We start from the raw sequence: 20,540 nt of genomic DNA, 5'->3' as shown, positions 1-20,540 counted from the left end.
TATCAATCCCATTTTAATGGGATAATTATAGCAAATCATGATTAACTTTTCTTTCAGCCATTAGCAGGAGAAAGACATAGAAAGATAAGATGTTAGAAATGTTAGCTTAAAATATACCTACCATTCCCATACTCGGTATCAGTAATTGTCTAATCGTGCTGAGCCTGACTAAAATGTGATTTTTGGACAAAGAATGATCAAAAGCCCTATTCACGCATTATACTCCATCTTATTGCCCTTTGTTTAATTGAGAAAGTGGCATTTATTCCAGAGAGAATTCCCTCATTTTATCTCATGTTTTCATTCCATAAGTCATGATACTAATTAGGGATTACAGGTATTCCAGGAGGCCCCAAACCTATCCTCCAATTATGATAAAGGTTTATAGCCTTTCAAAAGCCCCCTTAGAAAAAATCATCTTCTGCCTCCTACGCAAGTGTATGCATGTGTGTGCATGTACATGTACACACCCACACGCCTACCATCTCTACTTAATACCTAAAAAAAGAGTCATAGAATTGAAGCTGAAAGTCACAAAATGGGGGGAAAGATTAAGAATCACTCAGTCAACTTCTGCCTTAAAGACTTCATGACTTTCATGATCTTTCACACCCCAAAGCTTAAACTTTCCATCTTCTCTCACATAAATGGATTGATAAACTACTCCATCTTGTTGGGCCTCAGTTTCTTCATATGCACAGTGGGAGGACTGGGTAAGACGGTCTTTGGGGAAATTCCTCAGTGAGGGATGCTGGCAGCGCTTGCTCATTGCCAGGGTGCAGCACTAGGCAGCATCTTCTCCCAGACGTCGCCCTCCCAGGGCAACTCAGGTGCTGAGGAGGGAGTAAGCAGTACCAAGGACCACTAGGGCACTGTAATTTACATGTTCTTGGTGTTCCTGCCTCATTATAACAGCTCTATCTTGTAGGATGGATTCTACCTAGTGTTGAAAGCCCAGTTTGGATGTCACAAGCACTAAACAGAATTATGTAAAAATGTTTAACTTTTTTTGAGTGTTCTATTTACATAGGCTGGCACTGAAAGGCTCCAAAGATGAAAAGAATAGGATTCCTTTTCTCAATAAGTTTAAAACCTAGTGACAGAAACTGAAAAGGATATTCAGCAAGAAACTGAATGCTGGTTTGCCCACACCCATTTCTTGGGTGGTATAGCTGTAGATGTCAGTGTCTGGAAGGCTTCATGTCCCTGAAACTTAAACCAGAAGGTTTTCTGATGACTCAGCTCCTTACCTGGAGCAGACAAAGGACGTTCACAGAATTGGAAAATGTAGAATCTCCATTAGAAATGGATGTAAAATTCTCTTCCTCTTTCTGTGCTCTGAAAGCTACCATAGCAGACCTGGGGTATAGGACGGGAGGTAACTACAGGCTGCAGGACCAAACTGCCTCCCTGCTTACCCAGGAGTCCTTTCATACAGTGCACTCCGTGTAGATATTTCAGGCAAAGAAAGCCAGAAAACGAGTATTTTACCTTTAGTAATGTGCCATTCTACCAGAAATCTGATGTAATTAAACAGGAAATGTGCTGCTCCTTCTAATAACGAAGCCAACAGAAAATTGTATCTATACAACTTGATCAATTGTATTAAAGGCAGTCACACTAATAATGAAGAACAAAAATGGCATTGCACTTTCCTTTACACGTTTTACCATGACTTTTCTGTCCAGTGGCCTTTACTGGAGAACATCTTCCTAATACTTTCCTTCCTTTGCAATAAGGAAGCCTGATAAATTCATGAGGAATGTGGCAGAGGGTGTAGGGAAAAGTCCCTCCCCATCACTTAGCTATTCAGGTAAGTTCCAGAAGCAGCGCAGCCCTCCCAGCAGCGGCACCTGCATTTCCTGATCCCTGGGATGTGCAGTGGGGGTGGACAGACTCTAGGACAGGAGTAGACACCTCTGCCTGCCAGGGAAAAAGAAACGTGAAGATTAATGAGTCAGAACATTTTCCCCAAGTCTCCTTTCTCTGGAGATACAGGGTAGAGGAGGGGTCAAAACAAGAAAGAGCTTAGTGGACTCAACCAAAACCAACCGAGCACAGAAAAGAACTGTAATTAGAGAGTGGAAGGTCACACAACTTTATTTCCCAGAAGAGCTAACAATTCAATTTACAAAGCTATCAGGCCAGCTATCCTGATGAATGTGCATATATTATTTATGCAGTCTTTTTCTTCCTACCCCCTCAAACACCACCAAAATGGAGAGCTCACCATTCCTTTCTACTGTCTGTAAGTGTTTAAGAATGGAGTAATCACTGATGAGTAGTGGGATCCAGAATTTCACATCATATTTGAGTACTTTAAAGGCTGACTCAAGTCTTTCCTCTTCTCTCTGCTAAAGCTTCAGGATGAGGAATGATAGTGAAGAATGCTAATGAGGAATTTGATAATTTGCATACAGTTTAAATAAGCCAGACCTTGGTGGGCTGGAAGGCATGACATTTTCCCCTTGGTATAACCTGGCATCACTTCCTAAACAAGAGAGAGCAACACCAGCCATTTCTAATTGTTGAATAAACAAATAAGAGCTACATTAGTACCTTAAAAAAAAAAATCCTTCCTTTTGAATCATTCCTGGAGAATATGAAGGAAAAGAAGGCTCCTTTCCCCTTCCAGCTTCATGTATTCCCCTTAAGTAATTCTTCCAGGAAGAGGAGAATTAACCAGTTGATTGTCACCATCACCAATATGATGGTCACCATTTTCACTCTCACCTTTACAAGCATGTATGCATCTACGGTGGGGCTGCAGAGCCATATTCAGAGTGAGTTAAACAGGTAATACGCTTTGCCCTAGAAGCTTGTAATCCAACACTAAGCGCTGTGACATTAATCTGTGACACACTAACAAATGAACCTTAAACATGGATGTTAATTAATTGTGCAAACAAATTTCATGAAGAGCATTTACTGACTTAGGAGAAGGAACCATTTTCAAACAGATTAGCAGTATCATTTACCTAAAGCCAAACCCATGAAATATAAACAGGGACTGAGCTGCTTTGATCCACTCATTATCTTTATCTATTCATTAACAGTGTCTCTGCATGACCACTTAGTAGCATTGCTTCTTTATGTAGCTTGAAAGTAAGACAGTTACTTTAAGTAGGTGATTCCAACTTTTCCTTAAGTCAAATTGTCCTTCATATTGGTATGAGTCAGTGAGATGTCCAAGACTGCCTGTTGTCATGACTAGATTGTAAGGGATGTGGGCACAGGCATTCTGTCTGTCTGTCCCTCACTGCAAGCCTGGTGCCCAGACAGGGCCTGACACACAGAAGTTGCTTAATAAATATTTGCTGTGTGCCAGGTGCTGCTCTAGGTGCTGGAGGTGCTAAGATGTTTCCTGTGTTGCATGTGTGCTGTGCTTGAGATCCAAGTGTACTAAAGTTAACCTCAAGTTCCTCCATCAACGGGGCCCCCAGAAAAGCTTTTGCCTCAAGAAGTGCTCAGTGGCCAGCAAAGACTCTGGCTGGAGGGTAGGGGCAGCTGCTGCTGGAAACAGCCAGGGGTGGGAGGGAGAGGGAGTGTGGGTGGGTGTCTCTGAGTGGCAGTGTATCCACCCTTGCCAGTCACTGCCTTTTCTGGACCATGACTCTGAGAAAGGCTGGGTGTCCTTTCCACAGGATGAAGGTAACTGGCTCCCAACTTATTCATGGCCCTATTGTATTCTTTCTCCACCCAAATTTTTAAAGGTCACGTATATCCAGCAGCAGCCCAGTGAGATACAGAAAATAAAATGTCTTACAGGTCCTGACTCTTGGCTTGACTCACGAGGCACGGGAACATCTCCTGCTCTCTTGGGACCTACCTCAGTTTTCTTGTCTACAAACAAGAGGGTAGCTCTAAAGAAACCCACCAAGGCCAATCCACAGGTCTCCCAAGAAAGTCCTTGGGTGCTTGAGGCATGAGAAGAGGGGCTGGGCTGGGCTGGGCTGGCTCCCTGCCCCCACCTCAGGAGACTGCAGCTCAGGTGAAATAATTAAGCTGTTTCTGGCAATTCAGTCAAGATTTTCTACTTCAAAGGTAATGATTTACATACAGCACCAATTCTTTATGTTCTATATTAAACTCCACTGTATTTCTTTGAGATGCTAATATGTAAATTATGCAAAAGAGCTCAACTGACCAGGGATTTTTCCATTTGGGCGGGGCGGGAACTGCAGCTCCTCATTAGAGTGGAGTATGGGGCAGGGTGGGGGGAGCTGAGTCTGGGAAATGGGACTCCGCTAAGTTCAGGGCCACGTGGCAGAGGCAAGGCCTTCTTGCATCCTGTGAAGCGGATGCTCCTTAGAGAGAGGAGGCAGGAGGGCAGAGATGCTGACGGAGCTCTCGCTCCAATCACACACAGGTCTTCAAGTGAAATATATGATTACGCTGCCTTCCAGAGAGCACCCCCTCGCGCTGTCATTCCTCTCCACCAATGTCCCCGGCCCCGCGCTCAGCAGGACAGCTGCCATGTGGCCACTGGCCAGACAGAAGTCATACCTGATCTTATCTTCTGTGATACCCAGCCTGGGGACCCCATCCTTGACACACTTCTTTGGACTAACACTTCCTTGTCCTTCCTGGCTGGTTAAAGTTACCCTCTCCCATTCTGAAGAGCACATTGGATTGCAAATGAGTGGGAGGGATAGCATATTCCATTGAAAAATAAGTGTATGATTTGCAAGCTTTAGTTTACAAATGAGCATAAGGTTAAATGTAGTTATACCTGGTCCTAGGCTGCTTATCTTACTTGTAATTATACTTCAGTCTGGCCACTACATAGAGTACACCGTGAAGTCAGATGGCACTAGTGCCCTCCAGACGATGCTGGTGCCAGTGCTGGGTCATCCTGGCAGTTAACACTCTTCCTGCTGGCTCAGCCCCTGCCTAGTGCCCAGATTTCCTTGTCTCAGAATTCCAGGGAGAGGGGTCAGGATTGGGGAAGGAGGGCACAGAAAGCCCTAGGCTTGGGGCCCAGGCCCATCTGTATCTGAATCAGCCCTTTCAGGAACCACAGACTGGGTCATTGTTATAAATGCCGGAAGACAGTTCCTTATGTGGCTCATTTCAAGGTGTCCTAGACAGAGGCATATTGGGGTTTATGAGTGCCCAGGTTGGCTGATAGCCTGGTACCTCTGTAGAGTGACAGCATTTAAATACTGGCTCACATGTACTCAGAAGAGAAGGAGGATGTCTCTCAGAGCAGAAGACAAGAGGAGACTGGAATGGCAGTTCGATGTCCCTTTGTCCAGGGCACTTCAGCTCTGGCATTAAAGTTCCAAACTCCTCTTAGCAAAACCAAAGTCCATGTACACTTAAAAATGGTTCAGAAGGTAAATTTTAGGTTATGTGTACCTTACCACAATTAAATTTTTTTTTTAATTTTAAAAGTCCCACAGTTACTTGTACCCACTCATCTTAGAGGGCAGCCTATCAGCCATCTGTTATGAACATAACATGCCCCCATGGGGGTGCCGCGACCCTTCCTCAGCTGCTCCCACCCATGGGAGTCCTGGTCAGATGGTTTTCTCCATCACCTTCCATGGCCAGCGATGCTAGAGTAGCCCTTGCAGACTGAGCCCAGGCCACTGCCCTGCTGCCTTGTTTCCTGCTTTACCTCTGGGCCTGGGAAAGCCCTGCCCAATGCCATGGAAAATTCCAGGACTGGATGCTGTCCATTAGAATAAGCATCACTCTATTCAACATAATCTTAAAATGCAAACACCGTTGAAAAGAATGATGTAGCAAATTAGCACCTTCCCAGTGGGTGGTGAAATTGGGGGTGGGAGAGCATGGAAGGGGGCAGGGGAAATCCAAAAATGAGAGAAGCACGAAGGAAGAAGGGCAGAGGGCACCAGGGTGAACTCCAGAAGGACCTCTGAGTTAAGCTGAGGCTATGAGCCTGGGAATGACCACGTTGAGGGTCAAGGAGAAAGGGAATCAATATCCTAAAGAAATAAAACTCTCATCTAGGATTTAGCAGCCAGTCCCTTCAGCAAGACCTGCAACTTCCCAAGACGAGCCATGGTAAGTAAAGGGACTGGCAAGATCATTTGCATCATCCTACTTCTGATGAAAGTAAAAGAAAGAAAGCAGCCACCTCTTCTTTAGCTAAATGTTTCTATCAGTTCCAGATTATTTACCAATTGAAGAGTAAGCCATAAGTTACTTCATGCAGATGTTTCTCTCAGAAGAGAGAGTTTAGAGATGACATTTAAAAACTAAGTTATCCCAAACACAGCTGGGCAACGTCTTGTGATGCTGTTCTGACACCTCATGACAGTGTTCCTCATCTCTGAGGATTTGTAAAAATTCAAAATTGCATTTCTTGGCTAGAATGGCGCAACTGAAAATGCTCCCCAGAAATCCCGTCAGTGGTCTGGTTCAAAAGTAGAAGTTGTGATTTCTCTGAAGGAGAGAAAAAATGAAAATGTCACCAGGAAATTACAAGGCATCTTTATGTCTTATTCCTGTACTGAGTCTCTTGGCCTCCTGCCTCTGTCTTCTGTCTTGTGTTTTGCGGTCTTTTCTTTAATTGGTTACAGTTCTGTCAAATAATACAAGGCTGGGGTCTTTTCTGCCAAAATCAAACTGGATCTCCAATAATTGGAATGTCTTATTTACTACTGAGTACATATAACCAAAGAAAATTTTACGGTACTTCCAAACGAATTTCACTTTGTCTCCTTTCCTCCCTGTCACCTTGCTTTCACAAGCAAACCGAGCCCTCATTCTCTTCCTTCCCCGGATGCAGGGCCCCACGCACGTGCGGAGCCAGCGCCGAGACGCATGGTGCCTACCTTGCCCAGGCCTGGCGTGTCCTTCACCTTGTTAACGGCCCTCAGCAGGCAGGGTGGGGCTGGGGGAGGGGACGTCTGCAGGATCCCACTGAAGCTGGTGGCAAAGAGGGGTGGCTCGGCAGCAGAGGAAGTGGAAGGTCGATGTTTCTTCTTCTTAGAAGATAGATTTAACTTCTGGGCAGCTCTGAAGGGAAAAATTCAGAACAAGCTCAATAAAGGAGAAAGTAGGGTATCAGATATACTAGGGTTGCTTGATGTTCCTTCTCTTAAAGAAGCTCCCTGGTTCTTACTGCAGCTTCACGGTTCTCTCTTCTCCCTCCGAGTGCCCAGCGGTAGGTAGCCCCTTACAGCAACAGGGTGACCCCAGGGAGCTGCCCACTCACTTCTATGGCAGAACAACGCCACAGCATCGCGTGGTCCCGGAAATGCAGTTTACAGAGAATTGTTTGTTATCCACAGACACTCAGCTTCAGCATCAAGAGAGCTGGGCACCTTGGGGATAAGCATCACCTAGTAGGTGAATCATTCCATAACTTCTGGTGTTAACTCAAGGGTGAGAGACCGTAGGAGTTTTTTAGAAACTCTAACACCTTGTAAAATCCAAACCAGTCTGATGAAAGAACCAGGTGGTGATCACTCAAGGCCCTAAGTGTATGTGGTTGTGGAAGAAAAAACACATTCCCCAGTGCAGTGGGGAAGTAGAAATCCAAGTGTTTTGGAAACATAACACCGAATCAGAATAAACGCCAGCCCAGGTGCAGGGCGCTGAGACCAGGCGCTGCTCGTGCAGGAAGCAGGCTTTTGTGCAGGGCAGTCTTTCAATACAAAATGCAACTCATGGCATGTGCAGGGGTGAGGGGCCAGGACCAACAAAGGTGACAGAGGACACACACAGGGAAACGGGGGAGGGAGGATGCCGGCATCATAAATAACAGTGGTTGTTTACATCACATCCTCCATCACTCAAAGGTCCTGCAACACCTAACACACAATAATCTCACCATAGAGAAGAGGGGCAAACAAGACAAGGGGCGACATGAGACAAAGAAATTTCACAGACTATGACAGACCCATTTCTGGATTCATTCTTGGTGTTTTCATGCTACACTCTTGTTCTAAGAATTCCAGTTTCCTTATCAAAGGCCATCAAACATTGAACCTGCTACTTAAAGCACATGGACTGCCATGACTTTATACTACAGATCAAAACCTTATAATCCGTCCCCTGTTCTTACCAATTGCAAAACAGATCACAAGTGAGGTAGGTCAAAAAGATGAAGTCAGCACTTTTTTTTTTTTTGGCACCTCCTTCCCCGTGCCTTCCATCTTAATATCCGAATCTTAAGATCTGGACTGGCTAGTTTTAATTTCGTATCAGTAATGGCCATGCTTTTGACAAATCCCCTGAGCTACAAAATGGCCACTGTATAAATATAGCAAATAGAATGACTGCTTCAAAGCTTAATTTTTCTTAGTTGTAAAACTGAATATCTATTTCACAGGAGTGAAACACAGAGGAACGGGCTACGTGAGGAATGATACCCCGACAGCCCCACTACCATGTGCCAAACTTAGGGAACGCTACAGGGACTCTACTGTAGCATGATGAAAAATGAAGGGCGCTAGATTGCCAGTGTTCTCTTTTTCCAGTCAGCAAGAGGAAAAAACTAGGACTAATTTTTTTTCATGCTCTCATTGCCACCCTTCCTGGTGTTTCTTGCTAAAAATGAGGATGGAATGGAATTATTCAATGACTGGTCTCTCGGCAGTTTTCACACTTCTGTGAGAGTCTCTCCCTGGACAAACAGTGACTCATCTGGAGGTGTCAGTAGGCATCACAGGCTTCTGACACTTGCGCCTCTGCTCAAAGACCCCTTACTGCTTTCAGCTGGGCTGCCTATAGACATAGCAGAATTGAAGGGGGAAGATGATGGTCTGCTAGGAACTGAAAGGTGGTGTTTATCCATTCACATTAGGGTTCTTCTGGATGGTGGCAGAAGTACCAAGGAGTTGCTGTGGTTCCCACTGCCCCACCAGTTGGGGGTTCCTAGTCCAAATGCAGAGACAGAGAGAAGTGAGTGACACTGAAAGGCAGCTTAGAAGAGGCAGTAGCCTGTTGGATTTCTGTCCTATTTTCCTTTTCTTGGAACCCACATGGAACTTGGAAATTGCCTTGACCAAAAGAATATAGTGGGAATGATGTTGTATGGTCAATGGGTTTAGGTTATAAAAGGAAATATGGCTTCTACGTGGCTCTCTCACTCTCGGAACTCAGGCTTCGCAGTGTGAGAAAGCCCAGGTCACGTGGAACAGGTCACATGGGGAAGAACTGAGGACTTCGGTCGACAACCAGTGTCAACTACTAGACATGTGAGTAAATGATCCTTTTGTTGATTCCAGGTGCCATCTGTCAAGTCTTCCGGCCAAGGCCCAAGGCATCGTGGAGCAGACATAAGCCACCTCCACTATGTCTTGTCCGAATCTCTGAGCTCCAGAAACCAAGAGGTATAATAAACCATCATTGTTGCTTTAAGCCACTAAGTTTTGGGGTAACTGGTTACACAGCCACAGTAAGTGGCTCCCAGTGCCCTAATTTCACTCACCCCACGTGCCTCACCACCCACCCTCCCCACTGTGGCACTTACTCTCTTCTCACTTGGGAGAGGATTCACTGAGTTATCAGATTTATTGTTTACTGTCTGTGTCCTCCCTAGAATGTACGTTCCAACTGGGCAGAGTGCTGACACATATTTGTTCAATGACTGACCAAAGACTGAAAGAACTGGAGACATTTATCCTGGAAAACATAAACCTAGAGAAAGGGGAAGGAAGGGTCTTCTAAAAAGCTGCCTTTAAAGAAATGAATAAATGAAATGTGACAGGAAGTATTTTTCAAGCAAGAATGCTACATCATTTCATAGGCCATTAGTTTGAATCTCAGAAAACTTTGTGAGGAAGATAATAGTACTCCCACTGAAAAGACAAAGGAATGAGGCTTAAAGAGTTAAATCCAGAGTCTTTTGAGTATCTGACCTGAATTTGAACACCCAGCTTCTTCAGACATTAGGTAGATAATAGGCCAGTTATTTAAATTCTGATAATGGTATAATGCCTACGAAGAGCCTAGCAAAGCACCTGGCATGTGATTGGTATTCAATAATACTGTCATCATCATTATCATTATTATAACATGATCATCAACCCTCAGTTTCTGCATAGTAAGATGGAACAAAAATATTATCTACCTTTACAGACTTTTAGTGAAAATTAAATAAGAATGCACATAAAGGGTTTAGTACACAGGAAGTACTTGATAGACGGTACCCTGAAGGAACAGAACAGTAAGTAGTAAGTAGTGGAGCTGAGACTGAATCCAGGTCTATGAGCCCCATACTGCACCAGATCATCTTTGAACAGGTAGCAAAACAGGTGAAGTGCGAGCAGGCAGGTCAAATATGAACAGGAAGGTGAAAGGCATATTTGGGTTTATAAGTGAAAGGGGCATCTTTCTGAAAACTGGACCAACCCATTAGTGATGGATCTGCTTCATGACATAGTGAGCGTCTGTCACTGCAAGTGTCCAAGTAGTGGCTAGAAAACCACAAGTAGGGAAGATCAGGGAGATGAAAACATGCACTGGGAAAAATCAGATGATTTCCGAAGTCTCTTCCAACACAGGGATTCTGAAATGATTCCTGGAATCTCTATTCCATTTAGGGAAGCCTCAGTTGGCATTAATGCAGAAAAACAGTAATGGGGACAATTCTTTGGAGAATTCATTTAAGAATTATTTTCTTCTTAAAGCATGTATTAAAATAAGCATCTTAGGAAATTCTAGAATTTAGAAATTAATAGAAATCACACTTTAGAGCTATATATTGTCTAGGAACATTTTATTTTAATTTCGAGATTATCATCACCAGCTGTCTGATCTCTATTTTATATATTCTGATTTCTTGGAAGTCAGCAGCCTCTGCTCTTTTTGTATAGCACTTCAATGACATGCAGATAGGAGAAGGTTAAGGCACAGAAATCATTCATGTATAATTGTATTATTCAGTGACATGAAGGAGAAGCAGTCGTGAAAGAACTGAAAAGGTAAAGACATTTTGGTTAGAAGTTACTTTGTACCATGAATGCCTTACAAGTTCTTTTTTTATCGTAGGGAAAAGAACAAATGAGTGGATTGTTTTATAAGATTTCAAACAACAAAATATTAATCTAAAAAGCTATTAGAAGCAATATTTAGTTGTCTCATTCTTACCATGGATAGTATCCCAGATTTCCTAGAGCCATTCTTCCCTTCGTTAAACATCCACTGGCTTCATTTAATTCTCTGAGTCTTATTTCAAGAAAAAAAGGTAGCTTCGCTAAAAAGATGAAATTAATATTCACTGAACACCTATGAAGAAAGTGGCTTCTTGTTCCGCATTATCAAGAGAAGGGCAACAGCATGAACTCAGCAAGAATTTAAACCTAGTGAGCTCAATTCTTCCCTCTGGGCTCTACCTCCCCTCCCATATCTTACACATCCCACACAGGAGACAATTATCCTAACGCATCAATATGATGGCATCTGAATTCAGGAATCAGTTGAGAATTGGATGACCTTCACATGGGACGGTTCCTTGTTCTCATTGGCCACATCTACCCAGATCTAAAAGAGATAAATAATCATCTAGTGAATTTAATTGGCTTAAGTGCAGGAGAGTCTGAGGCCTCAGTTATATACTGAGGGGGAGCTCAAGGGGTTTTTCTGACTTTTTTTTTTTTTGGCATTTGTGTGATAGACTATTTGACCTTGGATTTTTCAGGATTATGGAGAGTCTAAGTGGAAATTCCTTTGTTCTACGTGCATTTCATGAGAATTAAATTGGGGTCTACCACCCTTCGTGTCTAGGGATTACTAAAATATTGACCTAACAGTATTTTCAGAATGATTAGCTTCATGAAGAATAGAACTTTCCTTAGGGAGAATCAGGCAGGAATATCAGGCAGTACAGCTGGTTTTAAAGGATTCCCTGTCCTTTAAAAAAATTCTAGGCACCATGTGTTGCTAACCACATCCTGAGAGCATTTCATCCTGTCTGAGGGGGGTATTCAACTGTGAGATGCTCGAATAGGTGGGAAAAGGTTTATAAAAATTAAGAGGTCATTTAAGCTCTACTAAATTGGACCCAAGTAATTGATTGGTGAGATAGCAACTGAAAAACTGCTCCCAAGGAGGGCAGGGTGAGACCCTCAGAACCGCTGCATCTGCTGCCCAGAAAGGGTCCTGACCCAGGAGGGGGATGAGAGCAGTAAAATCGCCACCGTCAGCATGTGGAAGACAATCTGAGCTGCAGTTTAATGTGACAATGGCTGAGGCTGCCACGGGCTACGATGGCTCGTGTGCCATTGTAAAATATTTCTATGCTCTGAGAATTAAGACTGTCTGATAATGAGCAATGACGTGACAGATCACAGCAGCTCCCAGGAAATCCATGGGGTCAGTGACACAGGGGTAGACAAAAATAAAACAGGTTATAAATCGGGCGGATATGTGACAAGAACCAGTGGTCTGAGGCAAAGCTTCTGGCAACAGTTAAGATATCCATCTACATGTAAAAAAACACAAGTTATGCTTCATTTTGCAGTAACGCCTATTTAAAAGTATTCTGGCACTGCCAGGAAGCATGTGAGTCATTTTGGAAAGTCTCCAAACAGAGAATAAAGAGTGTCCTCTTTCACCTTTCCATTTTCTAATTGGCTGTCACAGAGGTCATTTCCATGTCTTCAGAGACTGAAAAGCATATGGGTCTTGGGGTGTTTCTGATTTTTATGCAAATTATTCATTTCATTAGTGCAGGAAGATAACTCATGACACGACATCAAATAAAATGTTTACTGCTGGGGGCAAAATGTGGCTGACCATGAACCTCAGACAACATTGTGTTAAAACACTATAGCCAGACGCGGTTATAATTTGAAAGCAGATTGATTTTTGCAACTTTCTGCACAGCATCAACCCATAGTGATCATCCCTATGAATTTACCCTTATTCTCCTCTTAAAAATGTCCCCATTCATCAAGGCATCTACAAGTTGCCCTCATCAACAACCTCAGCCCTCAGCAATTAGTCTTGAGAGTATGTGACTTAGGTTTTAACACTTAACGAGATGCTGCTTTGCAGTGTGGTCTTCGCTTCTGTATGTTATTAGTGTGCCTCCATCACTGCACTATTTTTAATTAATTTTTTAAATTGAAGTATAGTCAGTTTACAATGTTATGTCCATTTCTGGAGTACAGCATAATGTTTCAGTCATACATATACATACATAGATTCATTTTCATATCCTTTTTCATTATGGGTTACTACAAGATATTGAATATTGTTCCCTGTGCTATACAGAAGAAACTTGTTGTTTATCTACTTTATATATTACTAGTTAATATTTGCAAATCTCGAACTCTCAATTTATCCCTTCCCACCCCCTTTCCCTCCTGGGAACCATAAGATTGTTTACCATGTCTACATCACTGCGTTATCAACTCACTGAAGGATATACGTTTCCTTTCTTCTGTACCTCATTTTCTGCGCCACAGCTCTCTTTGCACCTTGATGAAGGGCTAGTGTAAGCCCACTCAGGGCTTCTGAATTGATCCAGCCCTTGAAATTACACCAAAATATGCAAAGTCCCAAGATAAGGATCTGGAGTTCTAGAAAATTGCTTAGACCTTGGGATGTTTTACTCTTTCTAAAGCATTTTCCACATATCGTCACATCCACCCACCTCCAGCCCTGTGAGGCAAGCAGGGTGAAGGTATCTGTACCTCAGATCACAGATTTAAAAAGCAATGAAGGCTCAGAAGTTACCTGGTTTTATCCACAGTCACAGGAATAGGGATTCTCATACCTGAGATTAGGACTCAAGTTTTCTGCTGCTAGGCCCAGGGTCGTTCCACTACCTCAGGCTATTATGCCATTTGATAAATAGAAGCAGTTATTTTACTCTATTCGGACAATATAAAACCAAATAATAACCATTTGCCTAATAGTGAAGTCCAAAAAAAAGCAGTTACATATTTTTTATGTAACTCAAATCAAATCATATATAAGCATTTACCAATTACTGATCTGGTTGCCTAGCAACATACCTTCATCTCACAGGGGGAAAACGTCTCAGCTGAGTGAGTTAGGTCATGCCCAGAATTAGGACGTGAAAGGCAAATTATATGAAAATGGCTCCTCTGTTCCTACAATCCCAACCCAGAGTGAGTCCTTGCGTGACAAGAACAATAATATACAACTACCACTGCCACACCCCATTCTTCTGTACGGTCCTCCACTGCCTCATGCCTCTCCGTCCACAGACACAAAAAGAATGCTGGAAGCTGCTTAGAATGCATCTCAGTGCTCTGGAAACTCAATCAATCAACCAATCATCAATCCATCAATATTTACTGAATAACAACTATGTACACAAGAACTATGCAATCAGTAGGCTACACATGTCACGGAAGCCAGCTCTGAGTCACCCAGTGGCTGCTCTGAGCTCAGGAGAGTCCTCCTCAGCTGCAGAGGTGAGAAGAGCCCACTCCACCCGATGTTTTTGAGAACTTTCTCTTGGCTCCACAGCAGCCGAGACAGAGAAGGTCAGAGAGGCTGGGAGCTTTTCCGGACTGTATCACCTGGGCAGCACACCCTTCACTCATGCCTCAAGGTACAAAAAAGGTAAAAAGCAAAATTTAAAAACCATACTATTGGTGAATGTTGCTAATCCATTTGTGTCTGGATTTTTCATCATCAGGCTGAGAATATTACAGGTAAATGAAAATAAAACTAAAGGCAAAAGTGAAAAGGAGCCCATTCATAAACTAATTTGTTTTTTTTTAAAGCTATTCAAAGTAAACCCTTTTCCTCTGCTTAAAGCCAGGTACCTAGGAGAGTGCTCAGCCAAGCTCCTTATGTAAAATAGAAACTTTACCTTTCATATGCCCAAATAAAGCAGGAGATGTTTAATAATAAGAGAATTAGTCGTTGGCATGGAAGGCTAGACAGGCGAACAAAGCATGGATTTGTTACTTCCCGGCGGTGGAAACCTGGATTTCAGGAACACCACGTGAACTCCTTGTCAGCAGCAGAATCTCTGCCCTGCCTAGGCCCTCTGCCTCGGTGCTCTGATGGAAGCATCCTTGCCTCCATCTCTGACTGGTGGATGTGCCGTTGTCTCTCTGATGCTGATGCTGTGGTTTCTTAGGACTCAGGTAAGCGTCCCCAGTGTCTACTGGGATTTGGAACATTTTAAGAAAGACGCTTCCGCCTGTCTTGCTAGGGGTTAGGCCCTTTCAGCTCATTGTATAGCAGCTGCTCAGTACTCTGCAGTCCCCCAAGCTCTGCTCACCTCAGGCCACTTCGGCAGCAGGATGCCAGACACTGCGGCTGATCATGGCAGCTTCCTTTAATATTTCATGTGACAGGGGCTTTGATGGACTGTCTTCACTAATGGCCGAGCTGCCACCTGCAGGAAGCTGGGATCCGGGGCCTGAGAGAAGGTTGGGAGCCTCTGCTCTAATGAACTTAATCTCGTCCAGAACTTGACAAGTTGGTGCCGCACCCTTTTGGCAGCCTGAGGACATGAGGACTTTCGTAGTAGGCTTTTCTATTTCTGTGTGTCCAGCAAACCCAGTAAGTCAGACCCGAACATTGTCCAAACAACACGCTCGCATCAGAAACAGGGGGTTCTGTTTCTGAGACTCAGTGACCTCAGAAAGATGCATCTTGCTTCAGGCCTCATCAATCTTCCATATTTTAAGAGAGAGCACTCCACTCTTTGAAGGACGTGGAAGACTGAATAAACGAAAGCTTATTCTCCACTGACGTGTGATGGGAAGGTCTAAAGGAACATACTGCCAAGCTGAGTAATCTGCTTTTCATGCCCTGTGACGTACACTTCATCTTGTGACTCTATAGCTATTGGTTTCCTTATTTCATTATTTCTCTTCACGCAGAAATGCAAAGCTACGCATTCTTAGTACACTCATAAAACTTTACCAGGGGTAAAAAGCACAGAAATCTGGAGGTGTGCCTTCTGGGCATTCTGCTTGAAGGCGCACTGACTACAGGTGTCCTGGACAACGCCGCGTGAGGACAAAGCACGGGGCAGGCACACTGCCCCGTCCCTGCGGGACACAGCCTTGCCTGGTGTCTGACCTGGTGCCCGTGGCCAGGCACCTGGGTTTGATGACTCAGCTGCACCCCAATTCTCCCTGCTCTTGCTCCTGGTGCGCAGCCTGTGCCAAGCCCTGATCTTGGTCTTCCCAGACTCCTAACCTGGCTTCCTGATCTCCTGCATCTTGGCTTCTGTCTGCTTATTTGACTTCTACTTAGAAACCTTCTGCTCCAGCCTGAATTGATCTCTCTGACTTTCTTCCTTCTTGGCACTTAGGTCTTCACACACTTATGCCTGTGCCTGCTGATCTTCTGGCCATCAGTCCCTTCTGACCATCTGACCTTCTGATCCTGTCTGTAGATCTTTAGGACCCTGGCCTGATCTGCTCAACCCAAGCCTACTTTAGTACCAGGAAAACCACATACCTTCTAACCTCCTCCAGAGCCATACCTTTGCAAATTAGGCTCAATGAACAAATTAAAAGAACTGTAAACACCTAGGCCATCAGACCCAAGTCAATGCAATTGTAAGTTGAAAAGTCCATCCCAAACTGTGTGTGTGTGTGTGTTTGATTGTAGTTAATTGCCAGCACTGCTGTCTTTCATAAATATGACTAATCAAGGACTGGCTGGTCTTCTTGAACGGAATTAATAAAACCATGGATTTACAATCTAGCTATTTCAGTTGCCTATATGTATAGACAGAGAAAAGACAATCACAGGTTAATGAAAGCCCACTCCTTGTGGAATGCCAGTGCCTGAGTTTTCTGCTGAGAAACAACTGTCCACAGTACATGTATGTATACCTTCTACAGTGCAAGGAATATCTAACTAAATATCCAACTAAAATTAAGATTCCTTCAAGGAGTAAGCATATGCTAGATAATTTGATTTCAAGAATCTAATGAATCTAATGTTCTTTTCATTACATCATGCAGCCTTTTAGATGCTAACTCCAGTAGTTTCTAGTTAAATCATTTCTACACATGCTAATGTAATGTTAAAAGGAAGAAACTGCATGATCTACCATGAACAGAGAGCCCATTTAAAAGCCAAGGGTGACCCCAGTGTGGGAGGGGGGTGAAGGATAAATTGGGAGTTTGGGATTTACAGATACTAACTACTATATATATAAAATGGATAAACAACAAGGTCCTATTGTATAGCACAGGAAACTATATTCAATACCTTGGAATGGCCTATAATGAAAACATATGTAAAGGAATACATATATGTATACATTAATCACTATGCTGTACACTAGAAATTAACACAACACTGTAAATCGACCATACTTCAATCAAAAAAAAAAGCCAAGGGTGACCACCAATTCCTCAGTTTTCCTTAATATTGATCTTCCTTAGCTGTTTGGTAGAAAAATTATCTTGAAAAGCATAAGACACTGAAAAGCAGTTGCGCTGTTCACTTTTAATGTCGTTATTTTAAAAGAAACAGTGCTTTATTCTCACTTTCCCCATATTTTGATCATGTGAAATTAAAAACTGACATAAAATTACACACTTCAGATATAATTTGTTGCCTGAAGCAGCCAGCTGCCATCAAGGTGTGATAGCTAGAAATGGACAGCAGAAAATAAAGCCTTTAATCCATAACTCTTTGCTCAATACCTGTAGCTCTTTCAGAGCAGAACTAATTAATTGTCAATGCTGGGTGACACACTCTGTGGTTTGGGGGCTTCTTGGTTAATTAAATTTGAATATATGTTAGTTTTGTTTGCTAAAGGAAGTCATTTCTTTTTTCCCCTTTAATATCAATATTTCTTTTTTATTTAACAAATTACTGGCATAGTTGAAATCTGAGGAAATTATTAAGTAGGTTATTTCAAAGAATAACAATTTGCAAGGAGGTCTCTGCATTAAAAGAATATGAATCAGACACAGCAGTGGCTTAGAATGCCTTCCCCTGGCTCTCTGCTGCCCCACATCCTGGGCAGTCTTTTAGAAGGCTGGTACCTCAGCAGCCCCACTAGAGGGAGAGAGGTAGAAACTCACATCCCCTCCTCTCCCATTTACTCTACTGCCAGGTCATTTGGGAGGGAGTCTATGCAGATGGCTGAAAACCATGACCAAAGCACACTGCAATAGAGTACACTTGTCACAGGCACATTCAAAGGCTCCAAAGCAGAGGAAAGGAGACAGATTTTATTTACAATAAAGTAGAGAAGCGATCTCCAAGGAGCAGACAGCACAGATGAGAGATTACTCCAGAGCAAAATAACTTGTGAGAGGAGAAAGAATCTAGAGTAATCATGGCCAACTACAGGGCCTGGTTTGTTTCCGGATTTCAGCACCAAAAAAAAAAAAAAAAAAAAAAGACTATAGGGGAAGTTCTTTTTGTGACTTTGCATCAGAGCTGCTAACGAAGATCTACACTTTACTTGCTTATTTGTTTATTTCTACAGGTGCAAGGCAGTTATGCTATGAAGTAGCCTGGGAATGGAACTGGAGGTAGGGCTGGGTGCACGTCTCCACTGCCAGGACATGGACTTGAGCACTAAGAACGGACGCCCTCCACCCCCTCTTCTCCACTGTTGCTCTTATTCTCTCTAATGCTGCACCTGGGGTTGTTGGGGGCTGGACACGTGTGTGTGTGTGTGTGTGTGTGTGTGTGTGTGTGTCTGGAGCATGGGTAAGGAGGGAGAAGGCAGGAAGAATAAAAAAATTAAATAATAAGAAATAATAATGAAGATAATGCAGTAGATTCACATTTCTCTCAACTCAAGTCTTAATTACACTCTTCATAATTACTTTTTTGCCTTGTAGTTAAAAAGTATTTTTGAAAGGAGTTATCAAACAATTAACAATCAAACTAGCATAAAGAAAAAAATTATTTTTAAATGAATTGTAGGCAGTAGAGGAATTTATCAAAATACAATGACGATTTAGTTCACATTTCCTGGTTAACTCTGTAAAGAAACCTGAGCCATGTTAAACTGCACATTTAACTATTGTTTACTTTAGTGGGCCTATTATTTTTAGGTGGGTGAAATCTAAAATAGGTAAATTTAAATTTTTTATGCTGTGGTGACTCTTAGTTAGCATTCTAAGTTAAATGATCACCATTTTCGCAGAATTTGGAACATGATTACATTAAACCCCTATAGGTTTAAAGTACTGTCTCAACTTTACTAAAACATTGTTAATTACAACTATAATTTTCGGACACTCAATCCTTGGCTAAGAATAAAATTCCTAGCCCTGATACTGTTATAGGGAAAATAATATTTATATACTGACAAAGTGCCTAGGAACAGATTGTGTGAGAAGAAAATGCCTGTTCTCTAAGCTGAGGATGCCATGCAGCTGTGTCTGTGAATACAGTCATGTACCATTGGACCAAATGTAATTCATGTTATATAATCAATTGTCTTCTCCTTGTGTGGATTCCTACATTTACCAAAAGAACTGCTTCTACAAATTGCTTGTAATGTAAGACTTTTATAAATTGAATCTTATTTCGCATTGATTTCTTTTAAAATTTCAGAGACATTTTATCTTTATAAATGATATTCAACTGAGAGTGGCTGCAAACACTTTAAATTTCTGTGCTTTCCTTCTACTCTGTCAAACAAATCACTAACAACCAATGCAAAGAACCATTCAATGCTGTATTTAAAGATGCACATCAGTGATTCCTAACGCAGGACTAATTGCAAGATGTGGTTAAAGAAGTATGTAAGATTTTTCACTTTTTACGCTAGCCTTTGACTCCATAGACAGAAACCACTTATTTTCAAGATAGACAGTCTTGGTTTATAGTATTTGGCTGTAAAGAAAGGTTTGGTTTCGTTTTTCCAACTAGAGTGCCTTCAGCACAAAGATGGCAACTGAAGTGGTAAGAACGGGTAAGAAGGCCCAGGGAGGTGCAGAGTTGAATGAGAACAGAGAGTGGCTCGTGACAGGACCACAAGAAACCTCAGCATTTAATGGAAGAAGAGGAGCTAGCAAAGGAGACTGAAAAGGAGCAGCCAGAGAGGTGAGGGGAAAGATGGAGCAAGTGGTCAACAATGTTAATGTTACTAAGAAACCAAAAAAGACAGAACGAAAAGTGTCTGTTGGATTAGAATTAATATGTTCATCATTGACCTTGAACAGAATTAAAGGAGAGGTGGAGTATATTTCAACGGGTTCAGAAGTAAATGGGGGCTGAAGACATAAAGATAAGGAGGTCCATGCTATTGTTTTAAGAAAGTAAACTATATAAGAAAAAATATAAAACGTCATATTCTTAGGCTTTACCTAAATATCTCATAGTGAATTATGATGCTATATATATATGATCATATATGATGCTATTATATAAGTACATATATATTTATATGATGCTATAGCTTATAAAAAGTAAGCTATACACAGGCATCTCTTGTCTGTGTGGCCCACTGTTGTCTATAGCAGCATTAACTATTAAAATTTTCCTTGTTCTTAAACTTTCAAAAAAAGCTACAGAAATCTTCATCTTATTATCCATGCATTTATTTGTTCGTGTTATTTTATGAACACTGATTAAACATCTACAATTTACAGGTTACTATGGTACTACCCAATATTCCCTACATAAGGATC

The 20,540-nt window shown here is 42.3% G+C and overlaps 1 protein-coding gene across 2 annotated transcripts in view; it reads right to left on the bottom strand.

Moving 5' to 3' along the window:
- KIF26B (kinesin family member 26B) overlaps nucleotides 1–20,540 on the bottom strand; it is a 427,084-nt gene that overhangs the window by 119,806 nt on the left and 286,738 nt on the right. For both annotated transcript variants that reach the window (XM_031438497.2, XM_064477251.1), the window contains one exon: nucleotides 6,807–6,990. In XM_031438497.2, coding sequence (XP_031294357.2) covers nucleotides 6,807–6,990 — 184 coding nt within the window. The remainder of the gene's footprint in view (nucleotides 1–6,806; nucleotides 6,991–20,540) is intronic.

Source organism: Camelus dromedarius, chromosome 21, assembly GCF_036321535.1.
Source record: "Camelus dromedarius isolate mCamDro1 chromosome 21, mCamDro1.pat, whole genome shotgun sequence".
Lineage (NCBI taxonomy): Eukaryota > Metazoa > Chordata > Mammalia > Artiodactyla > Camelidae > Camelus > Camelus dromedarius.
This window is presented reverse-complemented; position numbering and strand designations above follow the sequence as displayed.